General features: G+C 38.1%; 1 protein-coding gene across 1 annotated transcript; it reads right to left on the bottom strand.

The window, feature by feature from the left end:
• On the bottom strand, positions 7,851-9,387 carry LOC109231994 (protein ENHANCED DISEASE RESISTANCE 2-like). Its single transcript, XM_019397618.1, has one exon. The coding sequence runs from the start codon at positions 8,961-8,963 to the stop codon at positions 8,019-8,021; it is 945 nt and encodes a 314-aa protein (XP_019253163.1). The 5' UTR covers positions 8,964-9,387; the 3' UTR covers positions 7,851-8,018.

Raw genomic sequence — 14,038 nt, 5'->3', positions numbered from 1 at the left:
CCATAGAAGGAATCCCAGAAAATCTATCCAGCAAAAAACAAGTGCAAAAACTAACGGGTCGAATAGCCGCCTTATCAAGATTCATCACGCGGTCCTCCGGTAGATGCCACAAATTTATTGGCGTACTCAAAAAGGACAATGGTCTCTAATAGAATATCGAATGTATCAACGCCTTGAAAGAACTGAAGGCTTACCTGTCTTCGCCACTGTTGCTCGCGAAGGCAAAACACGGAGAACACCTCCTTGTCTACTTGGCCGTGTCCAATGTCGCAGTAAGTGCAGTCCTGGTACGAGAAATAAAGGTACGCAACCTCCGATATATTACATTAGCAAAACTTTGGTCTACGTTGAAACAAGGTACCCCCACATCGAGAAGTTAGCTCTGGCCCTGGTCATAGCTTCGCGGAAGCTTAGACCTTATTTCAAGTGCCACCCCATCTTGGCGGTCAAGACTTTCCTTTAAGGATTATCTTGCACAAACCTGAATTGTCGGGTAGGTTGGCCAAGTGGGCCATAGATCTAAACGAGCACGATATAACCTATCAGCTGCGAATAGCGATAAAGTCGCAAGTTCTTGCCGACTTCATCGCCGACGTTAGTGCGAAGATAACGTCCAAGGTTGAGAAGGAAACTGCCATTACCACTATCAAAGTACGCGACATGTGGGTCCTGTAAATCGATGGCGCTTCTAACGCATCTGGATATGGACGGGGACTCGTGCTCGAGGTCCCAATAGGCAAAGTGGTTTGCCAATCCATACGATGCCCTGGTATGACTAACGAGGCCGAGTACGAGGCCGTGATTGTAGGGTTGAAACTAACACTTAAATATGGAGCACGACGAGTCATCCTTCGATGCGATTCGCAACTCGTAGTCAATCAGGTCATATGGACTTTCCAAATCAAGGAGCAGCGGTTACAGAAATATAAGTCCGAGATTTGCAAACTATTACCCGAGTTTGACGAATGCCAGCTCGATCAAATTCCTCGAGCGTAGAACATCGAAGTAGATGGCCTCGCCAAATTGGTTGCGGCCACCAAAAGCATAACCGAAGAGGGGAACGTGGTCATTCTCCTTCATTCATCGCTAAACCAAATCGAGGTACACTCTATAAACCCAACTTGGGACTAGCGCAATCGTATTATCTCATACTTGCAGGACGGAGTTCTCCCACCCGATAAAAAAGAAGCCAAGAAGCTTCAAATGCAAGCGGCTAGGTAGAGCATCGTCGATAATGACTTGTACAAAAGAACATTTGGCGGCCCTTTAGAAAAGTGATTAGGGCCAAATCAAACACGGCGCGTCCTCGAAGAAGTACACGAGGGCCACTGCGGAGCTCACACTGGCAACTGAGCTCTCGTCAGATGCCTCATACGGGCAGGCTACTATTGGCCCACGATGAAGAAGGAAACTACCGATTTCGTAAAAAGGTGCGAGCAATGCCAAAAATACACCCTCATGATTCACCAAGCGGGCAAACACCTTCATTCAGTCACTTTGCGATGGCCTTTCATCAAGTGGGGAATGGACATTGTCGGACCCCTCCCGGCGGGCGAGGTAATGTATGATTCCTTTTAGTTTTAACTGACAATTTCTCCAAATGGGTATAGCAGGTGCATTCGCCCAAATACGCTCGAACTAGAAGTAATCATGTTCATATGGAGAAACATTATATGCTACTTCGGCATCCCCAAAGAAATAAGTTGCGCCAACGGTCCCCAGTTCACTGGAAAAAAGACCGCCGAGTTCTTCGAAAAATGGCACATCAAAAAAATACTATCCACACCATATCACCCCGTATGCTACAGTCAGACAGAATCCTCTAACAAAACAATACTGAATATCATGAAAAAGAAACTCGAAAATGCCAAGGGACTGTGGCCAGAAGTATTACTAGAAGTGTTATGGGCATATTGCACCTCGCCAAAGACGAGTATAGGGGAAACGCCATATTCACTAGTATATGGTGCTGATGCAATGATACCAGTCGAGGTCGGGGAGCCCATCTTGAGATACTCAAATGAAAGTGGGCAAAGCAACGACAAGAACAGAAGGCAAGACCTAGATGAAGCCCAAGAGCGAAGAGACATGGCCTACATAAGAATAATAGCCCCAAAAATAACAAGCAGAGCGGTACTACAACAAAAAAGCCAAAATCAGGCCACTCAAAGTCGGGGATTACGTACTCAAAGCTAAAACACAAGCAAGCAAAGACCCACGAGAAGGAAAACTAGGAACCAATTAGGATAGCCCATACAAAATCACGGCGGCATCAAACAAATGGTCATTCCAACTAGAAACAATGGAAGGAAAATTATTACCAAACAATTGAAACGTCGCCCACCTCAAATACTTCAACTTATAAGGACATACATCTCTTGAGTCGTAATCTTTTTTCCCTTACCCGAGTTTTGTCCCGATTGGTTTTCTCGGGGAGGTTTTTAACAAGACGACAGAGAGAGCGTCTCAGAGTTTTGGTATAAGCTCATGCTCGACCTATCAACTACTTTTCCAGGCCGACCAATAAAGGGACTAGATGGATAGGGACTTTAGGAAACATGTAAACTTCTCCAACGTATGTAAACCTCTCCAATGGATATGTATAATCAAAGCGAAATATGCACGCATGAATTTATCTCCACCAAATTCATATATTATGTCAGGTCAAACATTCGACCTCGCTCGAATTGATCTACATTCGACCTCGCTCGAATTTATCTATGTTCGACCTCGCTCGAATTTATCTTCATTCGACCTCGCTCGAATTCATCTACATTCGGCCTCGTTTGAATCGACTCGCATTTGACCTCGCTCAAATTTATCCACATTCGACCTCGCTTGAATTTATCTACATTCGACCTCGCTCGAATTCATCTACATTCGAGCTAACTCGAATTTATCTACATTCAACCTCGCATGAATTAATCTACATTCGACCTCGTCCGAATCATTAAAAGAGTCAGTCATTTGACCTCGTTCGAATCAACTCACATTCGACCTCGCTTGAATCTACTCACATTTGATCTTGCTCGAATTTACTCACATTCGACCTCGCTCGAATTCATCTACATTTGACCTCGCCCGAGTTTGTCTACATTCGACCTTGTTAGAATAACTTAAAGGGTCAAACATTCGACCTCGTTTGAATCAACTCACATTCAACTTCGCTCGAATTAACTCACATTCGACCCCGTTCGAATTCATTAACACTCGGACTTGTTCGAATCAATCAACGTCGACCTCGATCAAACTAATCGACATCTAACCTCGATCACGTCAACCAAAGGTAAGAACTCTTACAAAAGAAAAAACATACGAAGAAAAAATGGAAAGAGCCAAAACATACAGCAAAAAGATAAGTCATTCCATTCCAAAATAGAGTATCTTACAAAGGGCCAAAAAGAACCCCCCCCCCCCCCCACAAAAAAAGAGAACAAAAAGAGCGGAAAAAACTAAGTACAAGCAAACTACACTACATCACCTTCGTGGCCACCTGGTCCAGTAGCACCATCTCCACCCTCGCCATCCAAGTACTCATCTTCATACCAAGAATCTAGCTCAATCTCGTCCACATCTTCCTCGTCATCGTCCGTTACGGGTTTACCAGGGTCATAGCTACAAGTGGAATGAGCTGCACGTGCCTTAACACGAGATCCTCAAGCTCCGTCGCAGAGGCTTTCCCCGCTGCCGTTAAACCTCGGTATATGTCAAGATGAGCCTCAACATGGACCCACTTCTCGTACAAATCTTTTGGGACATTGGAATAAGAGGAAGCATGAGAGGTAGACGACTGGGCTTGCTGATGCGCTTTCTCAGCCTAAAGGACAGTTACCTGCTTGTTTAATTCTTAAACGTCTCCTTCCAATCCGCCAATTCGCTCTTCGAGCCTCGCCTCTTTGAGAGCAAAGGTCACTGCTTCACTAGCACGCTCAGACCTGAAGACGAGGAAGGTTCCCGCTAACACCGTCGCCTCCGCACAGCAGCCGATCTAGTTCTCTTAACTCGCTCCAACTCCGCAGTTTGGGCAACCAGCTCATCCCTTAAGCTAATAACCACAGTTTCGCGCTGCTCAAGTTCGGCTCGTAAAGACGTCACCTGATCTTGGAGATTGACGCACTCGGCCATGACCCCATTGCTCACCTCGAGCTCATCGTCTTGGCCCTTAATGTCTCCTCAAGCTCACTACACCTGCTAATAATCCTCATGAGCTCGTCATCTTTCTCCTTCAACTCATCATCCTTCGCCTTCAACTCCTCACTCTTCTGCCTCAGATCTTCGCGGAGGGTCGGAAAGAGAGCGTCCTCACCAAGCATACGGACCAGGGCTTTATGTTTGGTACGGTATTCTCTATACTTCGCCTCCATCTTCTTATAAACTCTCATTCTTTTCTCCTCCCGACGGGCGCTCTCAATCTCCAAGATGAGGGTTTGATAAACAGACAAAGAAAGGTCAGCTAGGACAAGTAACGTAAAATGAAGATATCAAAACGATAAGAAAGGACTTACTCGTAGGGCTAGCCCGGAAATGCTTAATGATAAGTCCTCGTCCTTCAGCGTCTGCAAGGTCCTATTCTCGGGCTCCGCACACAAAGGGGCCAAAGTTGGAACCACGCTCTTCGAGTTGACTAACAAGTTAAAATCCACAGGGATGATAATATTTCTAGTGGACCCCTCAGTTCTCACCTCCACTCGAGTGAATCTCTCCTCGAAAGTCACACCTCCTCAGGGTCAATTTCAGAACCAGAACAGTCATCTTCCACAGCGACCGCTTTTCCTCTACCACCAGCTGACGATGAGCCAACCTCGGCCGCCACTGGCTTTTCCCTTTCCGCGGCTGCCTCTATCGTCTCCAATGGCCTAGCTTCAGCGACCATCTCCGGCGGGGGAGCAATCCCCGTGGCAGAAGTGCACGTTGCCTCCATATCCACGATCATGGCCCGTTCAGATATGACCACGACCTCCACTCGTCGCCTCTTCAAAGGCGCCACTTCCTCCTCGCCAGTGGAAGATTCATCTACTATGTGAACCACCGGGTAAGCTGGGATCTCCACTGATGGGGTGGCCGTCTGACAGCCAGGCTCACTCAATATCGGAGTCCGAGAAGAAGTGTTTCGCACTGACTCAGCCAGCACGAACTGTATCCCAGACAAAGCAACTACCTGACGAAATGCGAGGACAGGAGCCTTCAACTTCTTAGAAGCTCTCCGACCTAGCATCAAAGGAAAATCGTAAAATGAAAAAAGACATGCACCATGGCAAAAGCAAAATAGTTATAAGGGCGAAGCCCGACTTACTGGTCGAGGGCTTGAGCCCAAATTTCTTATTAAAGGACGACCAGTCACAGATACCCACGGTGTGAAGCAAAATGCGGGCCACCCAATCACTAATATCAGCAACCAAAGATGGGGGATGCCTCTCAGCTGCAAAAGGAAAAAACGACGCAACTAGTCACGAATCACGAAAGGTAAAGAAGGACGTACTCCAAATAACGATACTTCCGAGCGAAATTCCATTGTTCTGGAAAGTCATTAGGGTTTTCCACCACGTGCTCGGTTCTGACAAAGAAATAATGGGCTCAGAACCAGCGGTTCGCCTTGTCGTCCATCCCCGACACCAACCCTTTAGTTCCACGGTGGCGAAGGTGAACCATCGTGCCTCTATGAAAGCTCGGCCCAAAAAGGTGCAGAAGATGGCGGATGGAGACTTTGCAGCCGGCGAGCTCCGCAAACTTCGCCAATATCACAACTGCCAGTAGCCCTAGAATCGAAACGACAAGGACTCGAGGAACGAGGCAACGCATCAGGAAGATGCGCAATGATGATGCATGTGTTGTGATGTCATTCTGTATCTGCCCCCTAACCCACGAATCCCAAAATGACACGTCATTGCTTCGGCAATGGACACCCCTACTCGATCATCACACCCAAAGAAAACTTCTTCATAGGTCAGCGACTGAAAAGGTCTGCTCATCGGGGCCGACCAAAAGGCAACCCCGACCAGCGGAGGGACAAACTGTATGGGTCAAAATCTTGTTGAGAAAGTTGGGCGTGGAAAGAACGTAAAGTGAAAGACTGTGCTCTGATTCGGACTGGTAAGACGAGGACGACCAAAGCCTAACAATGAGCAGTCGTCGAGCGAGCCGTAGAGGTCGAGGTCGAATAGCGAAGAATACGAATTACAACTAGTGTAGTCTCGAAACTAGTGATAGGAATATTCTCCTAGATATTACCTTTGTTGTATTCTTTAGAGTTTTTAGAGAATATCACATATAAATAGAAAGAAAGAAAGAAGAAAAGGGGCACGTGAGATAGAATCTTAAGAAAACTATGGTAAGAAGTTGACCATTGAGAGAATATAAAAAGCTTACCTTTCTATAGTGATTGATTTCGTCTATTATTCTTCCTTTTCACTCACATGATCCAAGAAAGTATATTACTTATATTCTGCCTTGTCTCATTGTCATAGGGAAGAATCTTCCACATCATTTGATATTTGGGTGAATTGTTCTTCCTATTTACATTTATTGTCATTTCTCATATTTATTGCTTGTCCTCATTCCTTCATTCATTCACAAAAAAATATCATTAAACCGCTTTTCGACCTCAAATAGCTTTAAATGCGAGTTCTAGGTTGTTACTTCCCATCAATCTTGGATCTAGAACTTATTATGTTTAACTAGAATTTACCCATTATCGTTTTACTTAATTAGAAAGGTCTAAGACTTTTTGGTCCAACAAGAAGCAGAGACGAAGCCAAGATTTAAATATTTATTGGTTCGGAATTCTAGCCCGGGGTTCTAAATTAATAATTTTTACATATTTAGTGAATATCTTAAGACAAATACATATTTAAACAAAAATTAGTGGGTTCGGTCGAACCCGCGTGACTCACGCTAGCTCCGCCCCTGTAGAGAAGTACCCTTATAATGACACAAATGGAGGAGAAAGTTAAAAGCCTTTATTGGAAAGAAAAACGTTACTAGTATGCTACGGCTATAATGTTAACCATCTCCGAGGCTACTCTATTTCTTGCACCAAATCCAAATTTGGTGTAAGAAATGGTGTTTTTTTGTTCCAATGCAACACTAATTCTTGCACTATTATAGAGCATGAATAGTGTTGCACCAAATTTGGTGCAACAATATTCATCACTCTAAATTTGGTTTAATATTATTTTATTCAATCTTTTTATTTTTTGGACTTTTAGTTTATCATATATTGTGTATATAATTAACTTTTATATTAAGATCTTTATAATTTTAATGTTATATCCTATTTTTTGATATATTAATTTTTGTATATATTATATTTATATAAAATTATAAGTTAATTTTATTATTATTATAATTGTATAAAAAGAAATATAACTATTATTTAAAAATAAAAAATGCAAATGTAAGATATCTAATGTTGCTAAAATTGAAAAGAAAAAACTAAAATTTTAAAAAGAAAGTAAATAGAAGATAATAATATAAAATATAGAAGAGAGAGAATATTTGGTGTAAAAAATGGTGTAATGGTTGGAGTAAATTTGGTGTTACACCATTTTGGTATAAAATTTGGTGCAAGATATGGTGCTAGCCTTGGAGATGGCCTTAGTTTTTATTTCTTTTTCATCTGCAACGTATTTTTTCCACTTCACCTAGTTATATAGTTAAACTGCTTTTTGTTTTGTTAAAGCTCTAATCATAATCGGTGAATAATAATACTAGTAGCCCTTACTCCAATATAACGTTTTTATTGAATACATTTTGGATGAGTATTCATACATTGTACATTTTTGGCGGGCGAGTCTAATAGTTATGCCTATTGAGAAAATTTGTAGCAACAGGAATAAGCAGAGCACAGCAGAAGCTTAGAAACTGAAATAATATACAAAGAAAACAAAGTAAATGAGTGGAAGAAAGGAACTTTTATTAGACAAAAAAGCTTAAGCTTAAAATTAGACATCTATCTACATGGATTCCACCAACAATTTCCTTCAAAATTAGAGAATATAAAAATAAAAATAAATATTTCTTTAATCCTCTTCATTTTCACCGTTCTCCTCAGCTTGGACTCTGCTACTACCGATAGGATTATGTAAATTAGCAGTAGCGGGTAATACCTTCCTGGACGATGTCGTATCAACAAAGGTAGCTGAGCTCATCTCCATTTGACAAACCCTTACCGCCCCAAACAACTTCTCCGGCAACTCCTCCTCCGTCTGCGACTCCACACAAAACCCCATGTCGATCGTCACCGACGTTACGTACCCTAATGCCAAGTGCAAAATCGCGTTCGCAATCGCCGAGCTTCCGATATCCACGTCGATTTCAAAGTAATTAGGGCCTCTGTGATAGTAGCAATTCAACGCTTTTCCGAGTATACAAGCCGAGTAATTCCCAACTGCAGCTTTCACGATCCACGGTCCTTTCACGATGCGGTTAACGATTTTGAACCGGCTGTTACGGTACGCGTCATCGCCGTTGACGAACCGGTAGAGGAGCGAACCCGGTTCGAGCGGCTCATCGTCGTTTGTGGAGAAGTAGAAGACGGCGCTGTGGTGGTCACGCCCTGGGACTTGGAGATTCACGGCGAGTATGAAGGTTTTGAGAGACTTGCCTTGGGAGTGAGATTTCCGTAGCGCGTGCATCACGCGATTGTCGTGACGAGCGAGGACGTGGTCGAGCTTGGAGTTGGATCGGAGCCAATCGACGCCGGCGGGCTGTAGGAGCCACGCGCCTGAAGGTACTTTCGCTTTTTTCGTGAAGTAGTTTGGACCTCGCAGGTTGAATAAGTCTCCCGGCGGTGATGCCCAGCCGTTTTTTCCGGTGTCCAAATCCACATGCTTCAGTGATCCGCCGGTTATGGATTCTTCCCTCCAGTTCCCTCCATCGCCGCCGCCAACGGCGGAGGTAGAGACAGGCACGGCGGAGCGCTGCCGGTGGAGATTTTGTTTCTGTTTTTGCTTAGTGGAGCACATTTTCCGGTACCGCTACTGTTGCGTATTGGGATTGGAGTGTACTAGTAGCAGTAAAACTCCGATGAGCAAGGGCAATTGACTTCTTTTGGGTCTATATATTGGAAGGTGGCAGAACTGTATATGCCCTTGAGTTTCGAAGAAACTACGATAAAGCCACTTTTTTTTTTTTTTTTAAGAGGGATTGACAGCTAAGGAAAAGGAAATAGTAGCAAATGTTAAACAGTTGTCTATTTATTTTCTTCTTTCAGCAAAACTTTGTTTCTATATTGGAATATTAATGAGAGGTCCCTCTTTTTTATGGCGGCCGGACCAGTGGAAAGCAAACTATGCATGTCAAGTGGACCGGCCGAGCTAAGAGATGGGACCATTGTCCGGGTTGCTGCAGGCTAACGCTTAATGTGATGGTTCAGGGGCCGGGTATTATTTGAGGCCGTTGTTTCAATTTTGCTCCCAAGTTTTGTGAAAATAGTCTTTGTGTACACGTTTGGAAGTTTTGTCGAGCGAGGCATAATTAATATTTATATTTATTTTATCTATCTTATTAATTTGTATACACGTTTTATTGGATGGGCAAATCTTGGTTTGCACCTAAGTTTTGCTGGGCGTGGTAGAACTTTGGTATTATATTCTATTTATCCATTAAATTATTCAAACTTTTTGTAGGATGAATAAAACTTGAATAAAGTTTTGTTGTTCAACTATTCACAAATTTTATCCTGACGAGCAAGACTTGGTACTATCTTTACTTCAACCAATTTGAGAAATTGTTCACAAGTTTTAATGAATAAGCAATATTTACAGAGCAAATTATGCTGTATACCCATAAAAGATAAAATATTTATCTGTATCTACCCATGTTCATTTCTTTTACATTTTATACCTATATGGCATATTTGTTTTACCCGCTCTACCCATTCTTATCTTTGCCATTGTTTAGCATGAAAGTTCATGTTCTCAGATTCATATGTATCTATGTTGTATCTTTTAAGTGCATCACATCTTCCTAATACGTTTTATCATCTTATCATAATAATACTAATTAAAAATAATATGATATAATATTTATTAAATAATATATAATATTATAAATATATACTCCCTCCGTTTCAATTTATGTGAACCCATTTGACTGGGCACGGAATTTAAGAAAAGAGAGAAGATTTTTGAACTTGTGGCGTAAAATGAAGCACATATATTTTGTGTGGCTATAAATCATTGCATAAAGGTAAATTGTTTCCAAATAGGGAAAGAGGTCATTCTTTTTGGCACGGACTAAAAAGGAAATAGGTTCACATAAATTGAAACGGAGAGACTATGAATTTGGAGAGCACAAAAAGATATTATTATTATTATTATTATTATTATTATTATTATTATTATTATTATTATTATTATTATTATTATTATTATTATTATTATTATTATTATTATTATTATGATTATGAAAAGGTATCCATCAATGTCTATGCTCATACATTTAATAACATATTTTGAAAGTAAATTAGCTAATACTAAATTTTATTTCACCGTGCCAAGAATTATTTTTTAAGAAACTCTATTTTCTCCCAACTCTTCTTTTCTTTATTTTTTTGTCCTTTGATTTAGTTTATCTTTTCCCTTTTTTTGTCCTTCGTTTTTTCTTTCCAAAATCAAAAATAAAAATAAATATAGTATATTATTATTTTAGACTCACAAAAATATAGAAATAAATAATTAGATTACAACAAGAGTAATTAAAAAAAATACTAAAATAAGTAGCTTTTTTATTAAAACCTAATTAATAGAAAAACTGTTTTTATAAATTTTCTTTTTCTTCTGTATATCGAAGTAATTTAATATCTAAAATATTACTCTATTTTTTTATAATTTATTCACAATTAAAATTTGTTAAATATGTTATAATATTAAATTTATGTTTAAAGAGTCAATTTGGTGAAATTTTAGAGTAGATTATTAACATTTGTGTTGAATTGAATTGAACTAGCAAAGAAGATATATTTGTATTGTATACCAAAATATTATATTGTATACTGTATTGGTATTCAATAATTAACTCAAGGGTATATAATTAACTAGAATAGTATATTACTATATCTTGAAGGAATTTACCGATCCTATATATACTAAAATAACATACTATATACTATTTTGGTATATAGTATCTAATTCAATAGTGTATAATTTATTGCGTTGAACTGGCAAAGAAGAATTTGTACTGTATATCAAAATGATATACTATATACCATTTTGGTATACAGTTCATTCCAATGATATACTATTATAGTATACTATATTGTGTAATAGTATACTCTTTCAACTAGGTCCTTTTAGAATTTTTTGAAATTTGTATTAACAACTGATATTATTTCAGTTTATTAATTGAATTAAAAAAATCTTTTTAAACTCTTTGGGTACAATTGTATACCATGTTGGTTGAAATATTTTTTGGTTGTATCAGCTACATTTAATTAGTACACTATTTGATTTTTCTTTAGTAATAGTAGAATAGTATAGTATCTTGAATTTTTTTCGTTTTCCTTTATGCATGTGTACTATGTAATCATTTTAATTTTTTCTTTATCCGTTTGTTTTACATAATAGTACAATATCTTGAAATATATTAGTGTATTAATATGGGGTACACTATTTTTTGATTTTTCTTTTTATGCGTGTGTATTATGTAATAGTAATATAGTCGTATATAGTTGCCTGGAACTAAATAGTAGTATTGTATACCCTATTGATATAATTATATGTCATATTGGTATCATAAGATTGTTCGAATTTTTTTTGTTGTTTTAGCTGCATTTTTAATTGAATTCTATNCTTTATTATATTAATATGTGGTTACACTTTTTTTTTCTCTTTATGCATGTGTGTTATGTAATAATAGTATAGTCATATAGTTGCCGGAAATTAACTAGTAAAATTGTATACCATGTTGGTATAGTTATATGCCATATTGGTATCATATGGTAGTATAAACATTTTTTTTGGTTATTTTAGCTGCATTTTTAAGTGAATTCTATTCTGAAATTATTTATATGAACATGATTTGGAGTGCTGGAATTTTTTATGCTAATAGACATAGATTATGTGTATTATCTAATAGTTTTTATAGTTATAGGCAACTGTTAGAACGATCCCATACGACTATATACCCTATTAAGTATACAGAATGAGCAAGTTGCTTTGCAAATATTTAGCTTGCAATGCGAGCAAGTAATTTTCTCATACTTTTATTGCATCCTTTAATATTTTGGTACAGTAGTATAGTCGCAGATAGTAGTAATAATATTCTAGAACAATCATATATTTTGTTGGTATATATGTATACTATATTGGATCATATGGTACTAGAAGTCTTTTTTTCTACTTATACTTTTATTGCATTTTCCAATATTTTATTATCATTTCTATTCTAACTAGTAATATGGAGTTTTGGTGGCCATAGATTATGTTTTCTTGCTCCATAATTTGATGTGTTACTGCTAATGGTAGAGTGTGTACTGATATTTGTAGGAATGGAGATCAAGGTTTGCGCAATCATGTGTTGATTCTTAGAATCTGTTTATGTAATTTATGGTGCTCAACATCACTCAGTGTGATATTCAGTGAATTAGATCAAGTGACAACTCATATTATTTCAGTTTAATAACTGGACTAAAAAATGAGAAAAAAGACAAAAAGGTATATTATACTAGTTATATTTATATATAAAAAGGTGAACAAATATTTACTATATCAGTTATTTTTTCTTATTGTATAAAAAAATAGTGAAAATAGTAAATGATATTAGATTATGAAGAGAAAAAGAATATAAAAAAGAAATTAAATGAAATTAGAAAAGGAACAAGAAATAAAGAAAATAAAAGAAAAAAGGAGTAAAATGAAATTAGAAAAAGGAACAAGAAATAAAGAAAATAAATAAAAGGAAAAAAATAAAGAAAGAGTCAAAATGAGTGTGAAATAAGTTATGGTAAAAATAACAATAATACGATTTGGGCAAAAATAAATGAATAGAAAAAGAGAAAAAAGAAAAAAAAAAAATAAGAAGAAAACGAGAAAAAAAGAAAAGGAGAAAAGAAAGAAGAAAAGGAAAAAGAAAAGAAGCATAGAAATAAATAAAAAATTGGAGAAAAAAGAGAAAATTTTCCACAGAAACTACTATGGGTAGGAAATGTAATTAGTTTGATGGGTAGAAAATGTCACGACCCAAAATACACTAAGGATCGTGATGGCGCCGGACACCACTGTTAGGCAAGCCAACACCATTTAACTAGTAAATTCTCGTTTTAATATTTTCAAAATCATTTCCGCTAAACACTAAACAATGATTAATAAACTTCACTGAATAAATAATGATGTCATTAAAAATTACTGAATAAGCACGAAATTATCCCAGAACCCGGTGTCACAAGTGCATGAGCAATTACTAGGAAATCTAATAAAGTAAAATAGCTGTCCGGAATACAAACTTGGACAGAAAGTAAATATAATACACTGAAAGAGACTCTGCTGGCTGCGGGTCGTCTCAAGAGATGCAGCTCACCTAAGTCTTTGTATCATCCACGCTGCTACGTCCATTAGGCCACTAGAGGTACATGTGCCTGTGCAACAAAAATGCACAGCAAGTACAGCATGAGTACAAAAATAACGTGTACTCAGTAACTATCCCGCCTAACCTCGAAGAAGGAGTGACGAGAGGTCGACTTCGACACTTACTAATGGTCCAATAATATCATTACAATAAAGAAGTGAATCAGTATGAAACAGGGCAATTATATGAAATGAGCATGTATAAACACATAGTAACATCTCCCTTCTTCTTTATTTTACTCAAGTTTTCAGCTAGCAAGTTCCCTTCGTAACTGGAGCTCATATATAGATATGGTAGATTTCCTTAAAGAAGTTGTCATAATTCAAAACAGGGAATAATCCTCCAGGTTCACTGGCTTCTAGCCAAAGTGTCACGCAGGATTCCATATATATATATATATATATATATATATATATATATATATATATATATATATATATATATATATATATATATATATATATATATATATATA

This window comes from Nicotiana attenuata, chromosome 9 (genome assembly GCF_001879085.1).
Source record: "Nicotiana attenuata strain UT chromosome 9, NIATTr2, whole genome shotgun sequence".
Classification (NCBI taxonomy): Eukaryota; Viridiplantae; Streptophyta; class Magnoliopsida; order Solanales; family Solanaceae; genus Nicotiana; species Nicotiana attenuata.
The sequence above is the reverse complement of the archived record's forward strand: the minus strand, read 5'-3'. Positions and strand labels throughout refer to the sequence as shown.